Genomic DNA, 22,805 nt, shown 5'->3' on the forward strand with positions numbered 1-22,805 from the left:
GATTGAGAGTATTTGGATGGCTCTTGGGATCATGTACTTATAAATGCTCATTAATTTCTAGAAGGGGACAAAAACTCTCCAAAGCAGATGTATGCTGTTGTTTTACCAGTCTATTTTGATGTCCCGGAAGTATTAATGCTGTTTTGCTGCCCTTCCATCCAAGATACAAATCCTGAGTGCCTGTTTTCTAAAGAAGAGGTGATTTAAAGCTTAACTGCAGGGTGCAGAATGTGACTGTATGCATACAGTGAAAGGTACAAAAAATGAGGTTAAATGTCTTGCTGAATATATAGAATCTGCACCAAGAAATGAAGTAATGGACTAGGTGAGAATTGTAAAACTGTTTTCAGCCTGTTCAAAATTTCCTCCCAGGAATACCAAAAATTCTGTGTTCATATTGGAGATTGAAAGAATAACTGTGAAATAATCCAAAAAGTTGATTATAAAGTGGTTATAACACAGAAGAGAAACTGCTGAACAGCCACACATTAATTTCATTTCAGTTCTTCATGTGTTGCCATCTAAACACAGTGCAGTTCTTTGCCTGTTTTGCTTCTGAAATTGTTTACAAGTGTCTTTGTCCACCAAATAAGATACACTTTTACTTCTTTTTTAACATAATTTACATTGGAGACCATTCTATATTATGCAAAGAATTTGACAGGTCTTTGCTAAAATTTTAAAAAACAATTAAGATGTCAAAAGAGGAAGTGCTAGTACATTTTAATCATAAATCTCTGTATGTATAATTACCACTGAAGGCAGCTATAAATGTTTTATGGAGAAAATGTAACCAGACTGTGCTTTGTCAGAAACATAACCCCAAAACATGTAACAGACTGTTCGCTAATGCTTAACGCCACACATGCACACAACCTTCCTCAGAGCACTTCTGTGAACCCAGTCCTCCATCCCTTCTGCAGCCGAAACTCTGACTAACTTCAATTCAGGCTTTGATGTACTCTCCCAGAATGTAGATCACACGTTTTGGGAGGTGCTGGAATAAACTTCCCTGATGCATCTCGAGAAGTCCAAAGGAACCCCTGCCCTGCACCTTGTTTCCGTCACTCTGTTCCTTGAGCTGGGGTATTAGGAAAGAAAAGGCAATCGAGTCGCTCTTGAAATCTGAGCTGAGTATGAAATAGTGGTGATTAAAGAAAATGAAGCTCCCTGCAGAACAGAAAATAAAAAAATGGGACTTTTGCCTGTTAGTGAGGAAAAGTTGTGCTGCTTCTAGCAAGAAGTGCTCCAGCTGGTTATGGTGGAATATGGTGGCACTATGGATGAAACATCCAGTTCCATGGGACCTGCTGCTGGCTTTGCTGTGCAGAGTCCAGACTGGTTCTATCACCCTTCTGCTATCTATATAATAATTTTCAAAGCCTCCACACCAATTTACAAACCGTAGTGCTCTGTTGAAATGCTATATGGAGACTGTCTCTTCGGATAAATGATGACAGTACACTCCTATTGTTTCAGCATTTAACTGGCTCCTATTGAGTAGTTCCTCTCATCTGTTTGATTCATTCTGATTTTAGCTGACAACGTCCCCATTACTGATTGCTCTTTTCATAATCTCTCAAACGCATAGAGTGGAAATGAGGTGGAGGAAGCTAATTAGTAATCTGAAGAGTTGAACCTGCTAATATAAACATGTTTCAAGATCAACAGTCAAAGTTGATCAAAACTTTGAAATAATAAAAACTAAAAGGTGGCATTATCCAGTTAAAAGATTACTCATGAAGGAAGTGAGACTCACCACTACTTAAACTTGATTTAAGGTGAAACCTTCATCAAAAGACATCCGGTATCTTCTGTTTCTCTAAGCAGGCAATTGGATGAATCAAAAAAAAAGCTTTTGTGAAGTTGAGGTGAAATTGTACTAAGTGTTAATGATGCAAAGTAATGAAGTCCTTGCACTCCTACAGTGCTCCATGCAAGAGTGAAACTTCCAAATGTGTGGAAGAGACAGGTCACACAACCAGATGAGTTTCTAGGTTGGACCAAGAGCTGATATCACGTAGGAATTTGTATTCAACAACTTAGGGAGCTGTAGCTCTGGAGCTGCCTGTACTTTTTCTGTGGCAGGTCCAAGCAAACTCTGGAGACGTCCAAGCCTTAGAAAGGTCAAGTTAAGGTGCAAGTGGCAATTGAAACTTGAAGCCAGAGGGGAGAATCAAGCACTATAGCAGCAGATGTGGAGGGATTTGGTTCTGGGGCAGAAGCTAATGACCACTAGGACTCCAAAAGAATTTGGTTCCAACTTTGTCCATCCATCTTCAATATCTGAGTTTTAAATTAATAGACAAGCTGAGAAGAGAGAAAAATCCTGCTAATAATATGCCTTAATGTATTTTCCTCTTGTTTTCCAAATGTAGATCAAATTTTTGGCTCCCATTTGCACTTGGTTTGTGAACATGAGAAATCTACAGTCCCCCAGTTTGTAAGACTGTGCATACAAGCTGTTGAAAGAAGAGGTGAGTACCTTATTATTAAATCTAATCAGAACTTTAACCTCATAACTCTGCTTGGATTTCCAGGGTAGGCAGAGTACAATCTATAATATAGTTATGAATGGAACTATATCACATTCTGTGTATCTTCATTTTCTTTATATGATAAGTCATTAATAGAACCCATTCATGCTGATTTTTGCTTTTTTTTTTTTTTTTTTTTTGACATGTTGGTTTAGTCTTTCTCTGGGTAAGCAAATGCTAAACATTGATAAAATGTCAGTAACTTTCATTCTAAAGTCCCTGCTGAATGTAAGGCTGATACTTTTTCCTAAGTCTTGAATTGTATTCAATCAAAATAAATGTTATGCTAGCATGGCCATATTTTTTTTTAATGAGTGCAGGTGTCTAATTTTTACAGTTATTTTAAAAGCTATGATATTGCAAAAATATTTAAATGAGTATCCATCCTCATTAAAAGTTTTGATTAATAAGAAGGATTTTCATAGTATAAAAAGGAGGCACTTAACATCGTTGCCTGCCTTCCTTTCTGCAGAGTGTATCTTCTCTCACTGAAGGTCATTTTCTTTGGAAGGTGCATGCGGTAGATGCAGAATCTTAAAATGTATTGTATAAAAATGTGAGGCTTCATCACCATCTGTTACAAGTTTACAACTTGTTCCAGGGATCTGGGGAAACATATATCTTGCAAAAGATAGAAAATTTATTTTGAGAATAAGGCTGGGTGAACCCATTGTCACTGCCATATACTGGAGTCTCAGAACAAGGGAGTCCATGAAGAATAAAAAGATACTTAGAACGTTATCCACAAAGGAAAAAGCTATTTTAATTCCACCATTGTTACCTGGTTTTATAGTGAAAGGTGCAATAAAACTACCCTGGAGTTTCAAACTCTGGGAAATTCATGCTTTAATTATACAGCAAAGAGAGCACTGGGATATTATTATTCCCAGAATGATTGGCAGGAAGTCAGAGACTGAAACAAACTGGAGATCGTTCAGTAGGGGGAGATAGTAGCATTGGGTTTTTGTGGAGGAAGGCTGGAGGCTGGATAAAAAAAGGGGAAAAATGTGTGAAGTGACTATTAATAGAGGAGGAATTGTGAGGTGAAATTCAGAACATGAAAAGGAAAGGCAGAGATTAGATTGCAAAAATGCCACTCCATGCAGAACATGTCTAACAAACTGCTTGGTTACGATCTCAGCACAAGTTCCCCCAAGAATCCGCTGGATATTTCATAGATGTTTTGGAGTATCTGACCACTCCTCCAAGCAGAAGTGAGGCCAGAGGTCTCTGCACTGCTGAACTGTAATAGAAAAATCTAAGGAACGTAATTAGATGTTTACTGTCTGTGTGATTATCAAAAAATATTTGTATTAGAAACTGAATGTATCACTATTCCTTCAAAGGAACTCATCCTTCTGAGTACTGCATCATAGTTCTTGTGTTTCCTTCAAACTTGCTGTGACTTAGAGAAGCTTACCCCTTTTGGTTAGCCTAAAGTGTAAATAAAAGCTAATCATATGGCATGAGATAAAAATTTCACGTTACCACTATATTTATGAGTTTATATTTGATACGCAGTTTTTTTCTATTATCGTATTCTTGGATTAAGATGCTTGCATTTACTCACATTCTATTTACTCAAAGAGTTGTTTTTACTAAGTTCTGGCATAAACTATCTCAGGACAGCAGTAATTTATGTGAAGCTAAGTCCAATGTTTATGCAAGCTTCTGATGACATTTTATGCCGGGGTTGGTATTAGGAAGCAGTATGTGGAGGTGCCAAGTCTCCCGGCATGGCTGAGACTCAACAGATCTGAAGCCCTCCTCTTAATGGCCAGATATGCCTCCAGCCAAGATACTCAACTGCAGAGTCATGGGAAATACTTATGTACCAATTATGGGAAAGGCACATTTAATGAAAACTGTATGTTTACTTTCATAGTCTTAGCAAGATGGCCTAGATACTCCGTACAGCTGGCATATTGGCTGTGGTAAAAAAGCTTTCTTCTCCTATTTAGAAAATATATCATCTACATACTGTAACTGTACCAAAAATGTTACTTGCGTGCTTCGCTTAAGATAAAGGATTATTAGGAAAAAAGACCTTAGGAGACCATCCCTAAATGTTACTTACAAACCATTCGTACTCCACTGAATGGTTGTGTTCTTAGCCATCAGCTCATGCTTTTAATTGTTATTCACCTACTGGTTTTCTATTTGTTTTTCTGACTTTTAAAGCATAATCACTGTACACAGAAAAAAAGTCTAGCAGTGATCTGAATAAACCATATTAATTAGTACATTTTCCTGTGTAGACGAGGTTACACACAATAGCCAAATGTAGCAATATTCTCCCACAGATTAAAAATGTAGAGGTTGTCATTAACCATTGGCAAGATTTCCTATTTAGTTACATGATTTTAAAATGAATATCAAAAGGATGTTTATTCTGAATATATTCTTCTCTAACTAAGATCAAATTTTGGTCATTTGTCCCCTAGTTTGCTCCTTCACCATTTCAGAACAGGGGTGCTTTTTAAGATCTGATCTAAAAAACCTCACACTATAATGCATATTTATCTATCCAACAAGGATTCACTTGCGAATATGATAAAAATGGAGTGAATTGCATTTTTTTCAGCCTCTTTTTGTATTTTTAGTTATTGAAGTAGAACTGTGAAGCAGAAGGTCTTTCTCCATTTTCTCAGCCATCTTGCAGAGCTGGTAGTGGAGTTTAATAAGGAGAGGCAATAAAAGTGTGCCCATTCTTGGAAACTTGCAAGGAAATTGTCACATTTAATTTTTTTTTTTTTTAAGGAAACTCAGTTTTTTCCTTCATTTTTCTTGTACTTATGAATTACTTATAATAATTACTGAATTATTCATTCATAATTTTTGATGAACTTCTAGTCCCAATTACTGAGCTATCCAGACCTGTACCACTAAAGTCAAAACTATCCTGGGAAAGCATGTTGTACCCTTGGTATGTCATGCAATATCCTAAATAGAAAAACCTCCCACATTTGTGGTGGGACCTGGTGAGGATAACAGAATAATTCTGTACCATGAAGCAATCAGATTGAAGAAATACAGGGACTACTCAAAGATCTCCAGAATTTCTTCATTTCCTATCTTGTCAGGGACTTCAAGGAAATGTTTTTGATGGAACAGCACATTCTGTGGGTTTTTTCTGTTTCTTCTTTTACTTTGCCATCCACACCTACCTTGGATGGACCTCAGGCTTTTCTGGGGCTATCTGTTGACCTGCCCTTTTCAATCTGTATTCCTGTTTTCAATCTGTTTTTCAGTCTGCTTCCTTCTTCCCCCTGGAAAGCATCTGACAGGTAGCACCAGCTCTGAGCTGAGCAGTGCAGCGAGGAGAGCCTGGGACAATCCTCCCAGTGCACTTTAACTCACACACTGAGCACTCCTGCCAAGGGTGGGGCCCATTGCAAGACTTTTTGGTGTTTCTAGGCCAGATATCATTTCCAGTCATTTCTGGAGTCGTCTATTTATTTTGTTATCCACGACCCTTTAAAAATCCTGGCTGTCCTTTTTTTTGCATTTTCTTTTTAAAAAAATATGTGAAAGGCATGAGTAGAACGCATTAAAAAAAATAAAAATATCAGTCTGTGTTGTACCTCAACAACATGCCATCCAGTACTTCTCATAGTAGTGTTTTATCGTGTGAAAACAGTCTGATACTAAGCTCTTTTCCAGGGAAGATCATTTGTCTGTGTGTCTAATGACAAAGTAAATGAACCCCGAGCATTCCGTATCCTAAACCTGCCCAGGGTATCCAGTGTGGCTTGGGTTTTGTAAAGAAATACAGTCCTAATTCTCCAGGGAAATATAACTTAACTTTCATCGTTCTTTTGAAACATCCTTCATTTTCCCCCTCCATTCCCAAATCCAAGTTAGAGTTCTCAAATCAGCCTAAATGACTTGAAAAATGACACTGCAGGCAGCAAAGCTGATGATTACAGGTACCGTTTCCATTCTAAGCTGGATGTTGCAGATACTGTTTTCTGTTGCTTTTCTTGGAGCACAGGGTGCTCTGACAGGAATGATACACAAAATTACATATTTGGTTCAATGCCTAAAAGCCACCCTGGGATCCATAACCTTGCTTGAAGATTTAAGAAAGACCTTTAGTCCACTTCTGAGAAGGTTCTTAGCTCAGAAAACTTTATCTTTCAACTTTACTTCTTAGCAGCTGTTATGTTTTTTTGCTGTCGTTTGTTTGACAGGATCCAGTTATAGGTTCCGATGCCTGTTTAAAGAAACAGGGAGGTTGTTGGCTTTAAAATTCCCTTACTGCTTGTGTGTTCAACATTTTCCCAGGCTTTTCTACATAGTTTGCCAAGTAAAGGGACTGACCTTTTGTAGCAAACACTTTTTCATTTCTAAATGCTCACTTTGATTTTTGTCCCATTTTATGCTCATTCCAAACTGTTTACAACCCACTAAAAATGACTGTGAATTATATGTTTGTGTAATGGATTCCTTTTGTGGTCGGAGTGGAATGTTTACTTTGAATAATTAGTTATCTTTGGGCAGATTATAGTGACCTGAAAAAAGAATGGCTAAAATTATTATAGTACCTTAACTATTTCCTTTTGTTATCTTCTCTGTGTGTCCAATGTATTATTTACTGGGTTTCATTGCTCCGAGACCCAAGGAACAAATCATGTTAAATAAGAGCAGTGACAAAAACTCCCCTGAGTGTGGGGCTCTTGGCTTGGGGGGTGATTTGGGGTAGCACCAGTGAGACTTCAGAGGGGACAATTAGGCACTTAAAGGCTGGATGTGCAATCTTAAGAGGGCATGGTTTTGAAAGAAAATTTAAGTTCTTGCTCTCCAAAATTCAGATTTCTCATTGGTTTCCAAAGTTTGACACCCCAAAGTGCCTAAAACTGATACTCATTGTGGCTTTAATTAACTTAATGTCCATAGCTGTGCTTGATTATGCACAAGATCATTGCAGACGTGCAGACACACAGTCTCATACTGCAGAATATTCAGGATTTAAGGAAGAAAATGCTTTTATGGACAAAGAAAAAATACCTTATGGGATGTAGTAAAGAAATATAGTCATCCCAATGAAGAGAAATGAAGATAAAAATGGCATTTTAAACTACCTCACCTCCCAAATGCCATGCTACCCTGCGACAGAAGGTTGTGTCCCTTTCATCAGTTTTATCTGTTAATCTAAAAGCTAAAGTGCAGCTAAAAGCACTTTAAAACCTATTTATAAAAGAAAAAAAGGAAAAAGAAAGTGATATTTCATTACCTTCTAAATCATATATTGCTTAAAAGGTAGTCAGCATTCTGGTAGAATGTTTACATAGAGAAGAGTTCACTTATCTCAAGGAGTTAAGCAAAGAGGAAATGAGTTTTAAAAAATATAAAGTATTGCGAATATATTTATGCAGCTAGGGAAAAATGAGTTTTTAAAACAGTCTAATGCTATCTCATTTGCTAATGGAAGAAAACACTGCAGAAGAATTTTAAAAGAAAAAAAAAAATCCCAAGCACCTCTTAAAGTTGAGGATTCCCATGCTGGCATCATTGTCTTTGGTATGGTGGAGTTAGTGGATTATAAAACAGTGAGGATGGCAGAAGACACAAAGCTTGTGCAGCAAGGAATGGATCAATAACCACTGTATAAAACCCCTAGAAATTTACAGAATTGTTTAGGTGGCAAAAGCCCTCTAAGATCATCAAGTCTAAGCATTCCCCCAGCTCTGCCACAGCCACTACTAAACCATGTCCCCAAGTTCCATATCTACACAGCTTTTAAATTCCTCCAGGGATGGTGACTCCACCATCTACCTCAACCTCTGTATGTATTATAATAGTCATTATCAGCTTTGTGTTCAACAACATGTTCCTCAGGATTTATTTAGCTTAAGCAAAATTTTAAGTTTATTTGGTACTCAAAAAAGTGCATCCCCATCCCTGAGGACCTGAGGGAGGCAGTAGGAAAGTACAGGGTAGGTCTGCCAGGGTATGCTCACCACCATCTTGGAGCTCCCAGTAAATGCACAGTGTTCCTGGGATACTTCCCAGCACAGTTAGACCAAACCCATCAGCCAGTGGCATGAAGGATTTGTTCTGGCAAGGCTTCCCTGAGAAGGGAAACCTCAGGAGACTGACCTATTCTGTGCCATTTTATATTTCTGTCTGAGTGCAGGATTATTCTCCAACAGCACTTGGCCCCTGAACAACCACAGAAATGTATTTTGTGTTTTTTCTCTCTCATATCTTTCTATCCTCAGAGCAAGAAATTTTTCATGAATAGCAGTTTGTTTCCTACAAGCTCATTCACTGATCTTCAGTCCTTGTTCTCCTCTGGAAACGCATTTTCCAAGGTCTTGTTTGATTCTCCCAGGCCTACACATGCTTCCTTGCTTACTCTGATATAATTTTACATTCTGTTTCCAGTGGCTTTAGAATTCAGTACCCTGAAAGTTACAGAGATCATGTTGCTCCACCAAATGATCTGAGCTCCCAGTTCTGCTAATTTTGTACTGTTCATTCTTTCCCACTTTGGGATAATCTATTATGCTTGGATCCAGGCACGCACTAAAAGCTAATACTTCCATGAAGAATGCACAATTTGTACTGTTTAGCTTGTGATGAGATTCCTGAAGTCTTTTATGATTCTATCTTGCTCCAAGGAGGCTTCTGCTCCCAACTTTTATATGCACTGAATGCAAAAGGAAAGAGAAAAAAAAAAGGGGGAAACAGAACAAACTGATAGGAAAAAAAATTGCACACACACAAAAATATCCAGCAGTTCAGCAGATAAAGCTTTTTTCCAGGGAATTCTAGTGTGCTGAAGAAATCTGTTTCTGAGGGCATTGAACTGTGTTTACTTTAAAGTGTCCAACGTGCATAAACTCAAATGTTCAGATGAATGCAATATAAAACAACAAAGTTCTGAGAAAAGCCCTTGCAAGTTTGTGATTTAAAATGTTTGGTGCTTTTATTTTTTTTTTTTTAATTTTACTTTTTTTTTATAAACTCTTCCTTTGAGTAGAAATTAAGAGCGGTTGAATTTAGTGCAAACATATTGGCAAGCTTTCCTCAACCATTTCTGTCTTCAGGCTCAGGCAATCCCACTATAGCCACCTTTCTTAGAGTAAGAGCCAGTTAATAGTGTTGTGCAAGGTCCAAGTCAGAGTTGGCTCTGGAGGGTATTCACTCTGGGGCCTCTGTGTCTGCTAGAAAGCCACATTCTGAGTTAGAAAAAAATATCAAGAAGTGTCAACAGGAAACATCACGGAAGGGCATACAAGACAAATTAGAGAAAAGGAGACAACAGACCAAAAAAAAAAAAAAAAAAAAAAACCTACGAAAAAAGGAATAAAAGCCTTGGAATGACAAGGCACAAAAGAGAATAAATATATAATTATTTAAGAATTTGAAAGAAGAGACTCTAAGTTGGTTAGAAGAGGAAAAAGCCATAAAACAGGCAGGCATTTGAACCAGTTGTTGTCTTTGTCATAGTTACCTGATACCTGGTTCATTGATTAATCTGTTCCAGAGACATGTATCCATTTCTATGAAAAAAAAGGGGGGATTTGTATTTTAAGCTGTGCCAGTAACAACAAGCAGACACTCAGTGCGCACCGGAGTAACATTTACAATGCCTGGGCCAAATTCATGCCTTGTGTAATTTTATTGCTTTTACTGGAATTACACCAGAGATGAGTTTGGCCTTTTGCCTTTTTCTAGCATTGTATAATATATCTATTTGTGAACATGTAGAAGGAAACAGGGCATTTTGTCTTCCGAATTTTCCATAAAACCCTGTTCAATAGGCATAATAAATAAAACAAACCACTTAACCTACGAAATAAAAAAGAATCAAACAACATTTTCTAGATATTAAAATAATGTTAATACACTTTGTAAATCAAGGAGCTGACACTTGTACGCGCTGAAACAAAAAGTCCAGAGAAATTTAAAGCCAGCTGACTTTGTGTGTGTTACTTGCTCTGTGCCAAAGAAAGAATGAAGGTCCTGACTCACCCCCTGGTCAAAGGCAGATTCAGGAAAGCTCACATACGAGGGTATTCACCTCCTAGCCATGAAAAAGGTAAAAAGAGAGACACAAAAGTCCTCTCTTTTTCCCCTGAATAAGCTGAGGCTGTGAGGCACCATGCCCTGCTACAGTACACATGCCATCACCGACAAGGAGCTGGCAGGATTTCCACTGCAAACCCCATTTAGTCAGACTTTACAGTTCAGCCATTAATAGAACACTTTGGGCTAACACTTGACAAAATGAATCTTGGCCTAGAAGAGATGTTCACTCACAGACACACACACAAAAATAGAAGTTAAGTCCACTAAGTTCCTTTAAAAGGAAAAGAGGTGTAGTTTCAGATCCTTTCTATGTCTCTCTGCTTAAATAGGAAGTTATATTTTTTAAAATATTATGGAGTAATTCCACAATGCAAACTAATCACTTTTCCTATGGGGAAAAAAAAAAAAGCTACTACAACTACACTGTAATTTTTTCAAAAAAGTTTTGCAGCAGTAAAAGAAAACACACTATAAAAGAAGTTTTACTCTCTGTATGCAACACTATGGGGTCAGTTTAAAAAAACCCGTCTCCTTTTTTTTCTCCCTGCAATTCAAGAGAGCAAATAACTGCAGTTGTATTTTATTACTTCAATTATTTGCAGCTTGTGTTACATCAATGTTTTAACCATATAATACCACAGTCTAATGGGATTGATACCTAAGTGAGAGAAATTGTACCAACAGAGAGCTTCAGGAGGAAGGCAGAGGGCAAAAGAGGAGGGCAGCTTCAAAAGGAGGCTTTATATGAAGGCTTTCGCTTCTTTAAGAGAAGATTTTTTTTAGCTTGTTTTGCTCCCCTGAAATTATGAAACTGATATTGTTAGCAATCTAGTAAAAGAAATTGTCCCTAAATTGGCTACTGCATGATAGACCCCCAGGGAACTAACAAGTCTTTCAAAGATCTCCTGTTGTATGTTGGCTCAGCAGATTGTTTCATTACGATCAGGATCCACATGGATCATGGATGCAGTTATAAAGCAAACCAACTTCTTTTGTTTTCACTCAAACAAGAGTTTGGGAGGAATGGCACAGATGTAGATGAGAGCAAAATGAGAGCATTTTGTTTCATAACACAGCAGACCCCATACCTCTTGGATCCTCCAGCTCTCTCCTTGTGGCTCCTTCATGCCCCTTTTCTGGGCATGGTGTCAGAGATGATGCCTTTCAAATAATTGAAATTTTTGGGAGACAGATATTGCAATCAGAAACTGCTTTCTCATGCTTATTCTGCTTTGAAATGGATATAGGTTATTTCTTCCTATAATTCCTGCTTTATTAATACAAACCTCTGTCCACCAAGACAGATGGAGACTTTTCTTGAAGGATCTGAATAGATCTAGTCTGTGGTCAACAGTTGTGCCTTACAGTTAAGGAAATGGGTCAGAGTTTCGTTGTTTCAGGGCCTTAAGTTTTATCTATTTGAAAAAAATGTAGATACTCAGATTTTCATTCAAGACTTAAAACAAAGGACAGGAACTTGTTTAATTGCCAAGATTATGGGCCATATACAGGTGATACTGTGGCTCTTAAAATCACCATGGATGCCTCCAAACCAAGGGTAAGGCGATATCTCTGAAATGTCTTCACTCAGAAGATAAGAAAGTCCCCAAAAGGCCGAAAGAGATTGTTCCATGCCTCTTTTCTTCACCTCCCCAGGAAAAATTTCCCCCAATATTTCGAACCATCTGCTTTGATTTGTCAGTCCTGAGCTGACATGGTGTTATGTGACATAACACGCTGAAGTAGCTGCCACCAAATGGCTTCCCCATGCCAGCAGTAACCACACAATGGTGTTGGAGGTACCACAGCTTTTTGTTTACTTAGAAATGAAATAATTTTGATGAGTGTATGGTATCAGTTAGCAAGTGTTGAGTTCCTCATGGTGATACTGCTCATGTTGACTTAAATGGAAAATGGATCAGCTCAGAAAGCTTTAATAAGAAAAGTTCCTCCGTGTACTTGTAGTGATGCCCTGTGGAGCCACGAGAACTAAAAATCTGTCAGCATACTTGGTAGAAACTTTGTTTCATGGTTCTCTAACTCATATGATTGAGATTAAAGTGAACAAAATCTTGGCACATAGCTTGGCAGGCGAGAAGCATTCCTGTGTTTGTGTGTGTGAGACAGAGGGACAAAGACAGGGGGAAATTTAGCAGCCACTCATTCGGTGTTAAATTATCAGGTGCTACATATTTTTAATAAACCTTTGTAGAAAGATAAGATACATCCTCTTCTACTGGAAACTGCTTTCACTTAGACTATAAACTTAACTTCGAACAAGCTGAGCATCTCCTCTAACCACTGAAAAAAAAACCATTCAAATTCTCCAGCCCAAACAAACTGCAAGCCGGACTTGAATCCAAACAAAGAGGTGGAAGGTGCTGGAAGGGTGCTATTTACGCAGGCAGGTTTTCCTACTTTGACACAAAATCAGAGCAGCTACACTTTATTTACTGGCCTGATCTGTGACCTGCAGGACTGTCCTCCCAGCAGTGGCCACAAAGACACAATATTTTTTGATACTTTTCAAACTCTTGTGATGTGGATGCCTGGAAAGTATCTGAATTTGCACACCAGAAATTGTTCACAATGGTGTCTTTTATTATCCCTATTTCAGTTGCATTTTTGAGTTCTGATATGTCATACCTTAAAAACACAAAGGCCACAGCTCACAGCAAGTGTTCCTGTTAGAAACCCTGCAACTGCCTTGGATGTCTGCATAGTAAATGTCATTAATAATTACTGGAATTTTCACCAAAGAAGGAAATTAGATATGAAAAACAATTTATGCCAACTTCATCTTTCCAAGCCTTCAGAAATACCAGAGGGTCTATGTGAACCCTAGTAAAAGGGATGAGATTGGATTTCTACCTTCCTTACATCATTCCATGCCACAGTCAGCATTAAGATACAATGATTCAAATCAGATTTCTTCCTGTAGCTTTAAATTTTAAAATAATTATCTTCTGTGAAAATATCAAATGGTACTCATATTTATGCATTTACTTTACCCAAAATTCAGCTAACAGATATCCAGTGCATTTTATTGCCAGCAGCTTAGGTTTTCTCTTATCAGAAATCAGTATTTTTATGCGCCAGTATTTTTATGTATTTCTTGCATGTCTCAGCTATGTTTTAGTTATATAATTTGTATTTCATTGAGGTGGGTTTTTTTTATTATTTGCATATTTCAAAGTAGAAAGAAATTTCTTCCTTTTCAGACTATACTTTAGTAACATTTTTCGAGGAGTCCCTGAGCAACTCATACACAAGTCTTGTGCTGTTTTAGTGTAGTCTGTCATGGAATTCCTGTCAAACCACAGCATGAAAACTATGGAGCTGCTTCTGCCAAAGTAATGAAGGATGCACCAGTCTCCTAAGTTTTGGTACTTACCACTCTTTGTAATCCAATGCAAGATTTTTATGGTTTCTGCAGACACCTTGACTATGTGTTTTGCTGAGTGTTGCTTTGTTGATCAGATTTTTCCCAAATTAAATGGAGGCCAAAAAAAAAAGTTTTTAAGTTATTTGAACCTGTCTGGGGACAGAAAACACAGTGGAAATGGCAGGAAAAATAATCTATATATATAGCTGCAGAGTCCTGCAGCTAATATGCCAAATTAAAGTGGAAAAATATGTAAGCACAATAGGTTTGTGTCATATTAAAATTAATGTCTCTGTTGTTTCCCATAATACTGCTTAATGTCACTGTTTCATAACACTAAATATGAATTTTGCAAAAACAAGAAAATTTTACTTCTTAGACTAGAGATTTAGACTACAGAAGGTGTTAGGGCATTCAGTGGAATCCCATGTTTTTCACCATTATTGGGTCTTTAAATGTGAGCAACGTACACTGAGAAAGACCCTATTAAAGCAAAAGTTATCTCTGTATGCACATGCACACACACCTTTGTGTTATCACATTTATATGTTAGGCAGATATGCAATGCTAAGAATTCAGTGAGTTGGTGTTGGATAGCTGTGTGAATACTTATCTTCCAAGAGAGCCTCTGGGTTTTCCACACAGCTGTGGACTGTAACACCCAAAGGTGTCTGATAGTGTGACTTAGACTAAAGAATCTGCTTTTTAAATGTTTACTCCTTCTTAGAGATAAAAAGCAAACACAAAGATAGATGCCTACAATACAATGTGAATAACAAATGCCATTACCAACTGCACATTAGAGCCCCAGCTCAGATTTTAGAGCAGGGTTCTGCACATTCCTCTGCTAGAAACTCAGAACCTCTGTTGTCTGTCCCCAAACAGGTCTGATTTCTAACTGCAGGACACAGATCCAGCCTTCTGTGCTATGCAACAAAACAAGTGCTACCAAGTGCCCCACTGATATTTCTTTAGCCGCTGTTGAACTAAGCTCTGCCTTGGCATCCGTCCCCAGCGATGCTCAGGAGCTGGAGGATGTGTCCATGGGCAGCTGAGTAGGACCTGATCCTGGAGATAACACAGATAACCTTGAGACATCTAAGGCTGGACAGAGCACAGTGTCAGGCTACCAAATAATGGATCTGTTATAAAGAGTGTTGGGCCTATCTGGACTCCTCAACTATCTCTACAACCAAAATATTATGGAAGAAGCAGTTCTATGACTTTCAATTTGCTGCCTAAATATCCATATTCCACCTTAAACTTCCTATCCCAGTTTTTACCATAAAAAAAAAAAAATTCTCTTTGCCAAGCAAAGGTGCTGCAGTCTAGAAAATGCAAACTCCTTACCCACTTTGGCTGGAGGTTTTCTTTGCCCACACATAGAGTTCTTCCACTTCCAACTGTTCAAAGTCCAACAAGAAGCAGCTCTAGTCAGGATGGGGAGGTGACACTACTGATGTCTAATTTAATCTCTCTCTATTGTGAAAGACGGGGAAAAGATTTGTCCCTGCTGTGCACTAAATTCTCCTTAAAATCAGCATTGGGAACAAGGGATCTTTGGAGAACTGTAGCTGTCCCTCAGCTTTAACCACAGTTCCTACTGGTGGTGTCAGTGGACCTGACTGGAAGTTCTGCATACTCCTATAAGGATATTGGACCACCCCCCCCCCAAAAGTGCAGTTTCCTTTACTGTTCTGATGTTGCTCAAAAAGCACAGGCACGATGTTGGTGATGATGGATCCCCAAATGAAGCACAGTTCAACCAAAGTGGGAGGATTTAGCAAAATGCATAAATTTCTTGTCTGCTACTGTTTGTAAGAGGCAGATCTTTACAGTGAGCCTAAGTCACAGCTGGCTTTTTCTGGAATGGTTTATGCTCTTGACCCTCCTCGGCTGTATAGCCAATAGGGAGTTGTCAGGCTACATGTGTTTTTAAACTTCTTTCAGCTAAATCAGAAATCCAAAAGCAAAACACAGCTCTCAGCAGTATCATGTGGAGTTGTGACACTCCCTGGAGGGCTGGGGTACATAAACCAATGAATGGATTACAATGAGGCATAAATGTAGTATTTTCATCCATGACAGATATAATCTCGAGCCTGTACTTTTCATGTTACTTAACTCTTTCAGAACATAATGTGTGACAGAAAATGTCTTATAATGCACATTGCAGTAAATATCAGTCAAGTATGCTTTATTGCTGAGCTCTACATGTTTCCAGAAGTTAACAGGCACAGCTGGGATATAAGAAACGGCAGTGTTGTATATATTTCTTGAACATACAAAATACCTTGTCTCTCTTCTCCCCCACCCTCCACATTACATCCCCAGCTGTTCTGATCATGTCACACAGTGGATGAGTTTTCCCATAGTCAGCTTCTCCTAAAATGATAACCTTTTTTCAGGCTTTCATCCTCCCCAAAATAAACAGCATTATCCATATTGTCATCACATTCAAATTAGACTATCAGAGTGTGGCATGGAATAATAGAAATGGAAGGTGGTAAACTGCCTGTTGGTAGCTGGACCTAGCAGAAAAGTCAATGCAGGTAACATCCATTGATTTAATATAAAATCATAGAATAGTTTGCATTGGAAGGGACCTTAAACCTCATCTCATTCCAACCCTGCCATGGGCAGGGACACCTTCCACTATCCCAGGTTGCTCCAAGCCCTGTCCAACCTGGCCTTGAACACTTCCAGGGACAGGGCATCCACAGCTTCTCTGGGCAACCTGTGCCAGGGCCTCACCACCCTTGATCACTCTTGGTTATCATGAAAAAAATTATACTTGATAAAGTAGCAGAAAACCAAAGAAATCTTATTTTGTTTCAGACAAATTAAGGATTGGTCAGAATGGACCTCCTAACCTGTACGTGAGAAGCAGTAACTGCAGCAAATGGAAGGGAATAGGAGTGGTGAAGGAGGTGTTAAAAGAGAAAACAAACACGTGAACAAAACAGAAATAAACATCCCCAAAAATTAAATACTGATGTGTTACAGAGAGAGAACAGCCACTTCCAAACATTTGGCAATTTCAGATATTATACTGTGTTGCATGAAGACAATGCTATTTCCTTTTAAACTGCCATTCCATTGAAACCAGCAAGCTGATGTGTGTACTTGAGGTCTGTATTTGGTAGACATTTTTTCCCCTTTAGCATAAACCTTGTTGATTTAAAAAGTGAACAAAGATGAATCAGGTGGTAAATGTATTCATGTAATCATTTTCATTAATAAGCTGTTATAAATAATAGAGGGAAGGTTTTAAGTGTATAATTCTCTTTCGCACAATTGAGATTTTTCCACATCTTCAGCAGTAAGTTAATTAGAATCACCTGCATTTTCTTGGGCGGACACCAAATGGATTGCAAACAAAAACAGATTAAAATAGCTGTAGCTCATGGCATACAGATGACAAGATTCACAAAGAGGACAATCAGGCAATGAAAACCTCCTTTTTTTCAAACATTTTTAAAGGAAATTCAGCTCTTGTGAGTCGCTGTAAAAAGACGTTTGTAAGTGTTTCGCTGAAAGACTAGAATGGCTTTGTTTCTGATCCCATGATGAGTGAAAGAAATGTTTAAGAAAGATCACTTTACAGAGAGATTCAGACTGAAATGTGATGACTGTGATTCAAGCCAAGCCAAAAATTACAGCTCAGAATTAAAGGGGATGGACGTGGCTTGGGAATCCATTTTCCCACATTCCTGAATCTCAATCATCCCAGCCAATGTTTAAAAGAAAATACAGTGGAAAGCAATGAGGTCACTTTGTTTAGCTGCAAGAAGAGGGACTAGCAGAATGGCAAAAGTATATATTGGAGGTAAGGGCAAAATTACAGTGAGCACGCTGCGTGTTCGACGGCTTCATTCAAAACAAATAGTCTCAAAGCTTAGTTTAGTTTCTTGTTACAGGCAGCCTCCTGAGTAAGTCTTGTTGTTCCTGGGGCTTTTAAACCATAAACTTCTTGAATGTCAAAGCACAGCACAATAGAGGAGAAGACGGAGGCAGAGCAAGTTTGATTTGGGCATTAAGCAGCAGCCCCGCGTAGCAGTGAACTGTGTGCTCATTTAAATCACGCTTGCTTTGTACTCTTGCTGCCCTTATTTATTTGTGTATAAATATCTAAGTGGAAATTCTGCCATCGAGTGATATGAAACAGAATGAAGTATATCCTCCATCATATTCACTTGTTACTCATTCTCAGTATGTAATGCTCATATTCAGTGTTTTAATTGCTTCCATTAAACGGTTTCTATAGGGTCTTGAAAACAATAAGATCTTAGTCAAGCTTTTCTCCTTTCATTGCATCTTGGAGTTATTACTGCATGAAAAAATGAGATTCTCTTTTTATGTAGGAATGCCCCTCATCTTCTTGATATTATTGCAGTCAAACATAGAATTATTTCTTTTCAGCTAATTTCCTAAAGAGATTCACCAAACCTCATATCAGACACCTCCAATGGAGCCATTTCACAGCCTGTTAAGGACTGGTACAATATTCCCTCTCCTTTCTTTCCCCCACTATCTCTGCCTTTACTAAATTCTAAATCAGTGTTGGATTTCTACTGATCATAGAATAACGAAAATCTTGTTGATGCTACCTTGAATTCAGGCTTGTCTGTCACAAGTCCTACAGCTTGGCAGTGCTGCAAGGGAGTCCAGTACCTTCAAATCATGTGAAATGTATGGATGTAAAGAACATTTCTCCATCTTCTCTTTAATAGGAAGAAACAAAACATGTATCTTATGTTCCGTGTTATTTACTTTGCTATCAAGTGCAATGCTGTACTACAGATCCTGTTTGTAGCCCACGAAGAGGTTCAGTCTCATCCCTGCTTCTTTGATACTCCTTTATAATTCAAGAGATTACTTTAGTCCTGTTTGTTGTAGACTGAGCTCAGAGATCATGTTCAGATATTTATTTAAACCTCACGTCCTTTGTAGCCTAACTCCAGAGTGTTGGATGTACCTTTTGTTTCTCCATACCGAACCTGATTTTGCCAGACTGTGGCTGTTCAAGGTAGTAGTTCAGATCTTCTGTAACTTTACCTGTCCTTGTCATCGTTGAGTATCTCCCTGACCTTTGTGTCATCTGCTTATTTTGCCAAGGGAATTTTTTCTCTCATTGTCCCGTCTCTGATAGAGGTGGCACTGGATGAGAGCTCTGCTCTGGAGAGCTGTGCCAGTTCTGACCTTGCTAACTGATATCTCCCATTAACTACCACATTTTGAGGTCTGTCACTGAGCCAGTTTTTAATCCATGTAATATATGCCCTGTTAATTCTATAGAATGCAAGTGCTTTGATCAAAATGTCATGTGGCACTAAGTCAAAGGCAGCACGGAAAGCCAAACACACTATTTCAACACCATTGCCTTCACCAACCAGACCTGTCAAATATTCAGTTCCATCAAAAAATGCAACGAGTTTGCTAGACAAAGCCCTGATTTCCATGAAACCATGCTGCTTGGGATTAATGATATTTTGTTATGAATTATTTGTTCCTAGTGTCCTGAATTAATTATTTAAGTAGACTGTCTGTGACTGAGGTCAGTCTAGCCTGTCTCCAAGAGCATCCCTTCTCTGCTTTTACAATATTAGAATAACTCTTCAGCCTTAGTCATTTCCAAATATTTCTCTGTATTTTATTTGCAGATGAGAAGCACAAGCATATCATGGCCACCAATGAAAATGGATGTTTTTTAAAACAGTGGTTATCTTTTTGTCCTTCAGATTGACTTCCCATATCAACCAGACTCTGATCTCCTAGGCCTAACTCTATCTGGTAGAAGTGTCTAGCATGACATTTTTATGGCACCCACTTCCATGGTAGCCAGGTATTCTCTCTGGACGGGAGATGGACCTGTTTCCATACCAATTGATGATATGTTGCTGGGATGTTTTAAGCCTCAAAAATGTGATAATCTGCTCAGAGAACAAGAAGGGGGTAGTTCTGGTGACCAAAACAGCAGCTTTGTCCCAGCAGAGCAGAGCCAACCCCAGTGCCAGCCCCCAGCACTGCTCCAGGAGGTTTGGGCATATATCTGCCACATCAAGAAGCAGGAGAGGGATGTCAGCAACACTTTCTGGGGTGTAGCTCATATTTGCTTCATGGTTTTCATCATTTTCACCTCTGATTTCTATGGCGTAAGACAAAAAGTGTTATTTTTGCTCACACATTCACCTGAAATTCTGGGTACATTTTGTCACCCTATGCAGATACAGTATTTTAATGCCAAATTTTAGTGTGTCAGGTTCATTCTTTGATACTCTTCATGATTTTCCTTCTACTGGAATACACATATTGATCCTTTTGTGAAATTTTAATTTTGTTGCACGTTGTTTTGTGTTTTTCTCATCATAGTATTTTGACTTGGAGGTATTTGCTGTATGCCCTCATTTCTGCTTCTTTAAATGATTTCTTGCCTCACTTTTGTGCCCTTAGTAAACTTTAGAAAAAAATTGTTTATAAATCAGATATTTATGGTAAGATGCATATGAGAACACGAGGAAAGAATTATAGTTTTAGGGAGAACATACCCTGATAATGACCTCTTAAATATTTGTAAAGATAGCCCTGGGCATCTGAGCCCACAAAATAGTTTATAATACAACAGCTTGATTGCATAATGATACTTTAGTTTTAAAACGTATGATCTTTCTGTTTATGGGAAGGCATAATAGGCTCCTTTGAAATACAATAGTTTTGCCCTGAACATAACTGATTTTAAATGAAAGGACTAACTAAAGAATGCCTTTCTTCAAGTTTGTACTTCACTTTGTTGTTGAATCCAGCACGACGGCTTCTTTTACAAAACAGGCCTGGGGACCACACCTATTTCAGGATACATTAATTGTGAAAGTTCCATGGGTTTCCAGGCAGGAAGTTACCTAGTGCTCTTTAAAATGTTGTGTTTTAAATTCTAAGTCTTGTTAAAAACCAGAGAAATTTCTGCATACCACCACCCCTTTCTCCCTGCACATAGAGAATTTCTTTTTATATTCCGTTTGAAGATATTGTCAAATAGAGATTAAGATTAGACAGAATCCAGAGTGATTTGGGAGAGGGATTCTTTTCTATGCAACAGAAAGGAATTAATGAGAACATTTAACTGCAGTTAATAAATCACACGGACTACTTTAACAAATATTGAAATCTAGTATGTTAAAAAATTTCTTTGAATAAATATATCACCTAAAATATAATTGTCTGTTTAATATTTCTCTGCAACACCTGGTTCCGGCTCAGCTTGGTACTAGATCTGACACTGGCCTGCATTCATGGTTACTTCCATTTTGGATAGCAGTGCAAGAAATATTTTAAATAACTATTCTTCTAACATCTCTTGTGCAGTGCAGAGTGACTACAACTTTCATTATTGTTCATGAATCTCAGCCAAGCCTGAGTCCAGTTGCCTTTTAACTTTCTCATCAGGAGCACCTGTACAATTTTTTTAAACTAAAGTAGTTAAGATTTACTATAATTTGGCAGCTGAACTTACGTATTCTTAAATAAGACCTTTTGCTACATTTCTTTTACTATTACAAATTTCAGCGTGGAAATATTGAAGTCATTATCGTCCTTTTGGCTATAATTTCTAATTGTGGGTCCATCCTGTTCTCAGGTTCCTCATTAAAACAAGCAGAAACAGAGTTGGAGGCTGGAATATAAAGCAAATAAAATACTTGTTCTCCTTTAGGGCAAAATCCAATGATTCCTCCCCGATAAACCCTACTACGAAACACAAGAAGGTCATCCTATAGTGAACTAAAGTTGACTTTATTACAATGAATATTCTTTTCCTGAAAGTTTCTTTACCACTACACTTAAACCAGATAGGAGACTGGGCAAGGCTTTTGTTTCATCTTGTTCCCTAAGTATTTATAGCCTGCCGTGAAGAAACACTTACAGCAGTGCAGTGATGTTTTTATCCTTGATAGAGGTGCCCTTAAAAGTGAATTTGCTTTGAAAATTGTTCATAAAATCAGGATATTAGAACTATGAAGACATATTTTTTTCTCTCTTTCCCTGCCTTTCTCCTTTGTGCCTAATTGGATTTCCAAAGTAAGTTGTTAACAATCCAGCTGAGATAATGTGGTCATGAAAAGGATGTCCAAATCCACCAATTTGCATTGGTTTGGTTTGGCTTAACTTTCAAAGATCTTGGAGCAGAAAGTTGATGGCACGTGAATACTATAATTGGCTTAATTTTTAAATATTTTTTTCTCTGCCATATTGTATAGTGCCCAAATGAAATGCTAATCAAAACTCATTTCTGGACCAAAATTAATTTATTAACAATAATAATGCACTTGTGTACTCCAGATCATGTTGCAAAATGTAATATCCACCAATTTACAACACAGCTTGTTCATTTTCACTTGATCTGGGTGACTTATGCAGGTTCCAAGTTGATGCTCTTAATGTGAGACTATTTCACCCAGAGTGACATGGATTGTTTTCACTTACATATAACCAATGAGGTTAAGAACTGAATTCAGTTAGAACCAAACAAAAGTTAACATTCTGTCTGGTGGCTTGCCTGCTTGTTAGCTTGATTTATTTTTCCTTTTTAATTTCTGGTTTAGACTTCAATTTACATGATGCAATTCTTAATCCTCTACCACAAGAATCCCGCAATCCTATGCTGGGAATTACTCTTTCACTCTCCCCTTACTAAAACAGAATTAGACTCCTCAGATTTAGGTTAGAATTGCATTACTTAAACATTTTAGTAATTTCCATTTGCTCATATGTTATATATCCAGCAGATGGATAATTTCCAAGTTTTCTTGATTACTAAATCCTTTTTGATTTCTCTTAAATAAACTTTT

At 37.9% G+C, this 22,805-nt stretch overlaps 1 protein-coding gene across 3 annotated transcripts in view; it reads left to right on the forward strand.

Annotated features, from left to right (window-relative positions):
- ARHGAP15 (Rho GTPase activating protein 15) overlaps positions 1–22,805 on the forward strand; it is a 320,969-nt gene that overhangs the window by 191,688 nt on the left and 106,476 nt on the right. For all 3 annotated transcript variants that reach the window (XM_032114884.1, XM_032114883.1, XM_032114882.1), the window contains one exon: positions 2,379–2,477. In XM_032114884.1, the coding sequence (XP_031970775.1) occupies positions 2,379–2,477 (99 nt within the window). The remainder of the gene's footprint in view (positions 1–2,378; positions 2,478–22,805) is intronic.

Source organism: Corvus moneduloides, chromosome 7 (genome assembly GCF_009650955.1).
Source record: "Corvus moneduloides isolate bCorMon1 chromosome 7, bCorMon1.pri, whole genome shotgun sequence".
In the NCBI taxonomy this organism is placed as follows: Eukaryota; Metazoa; Chordata; class Aves; order Passeriformes; family Corvidae; genus Corvus; species Corvus moneduloides.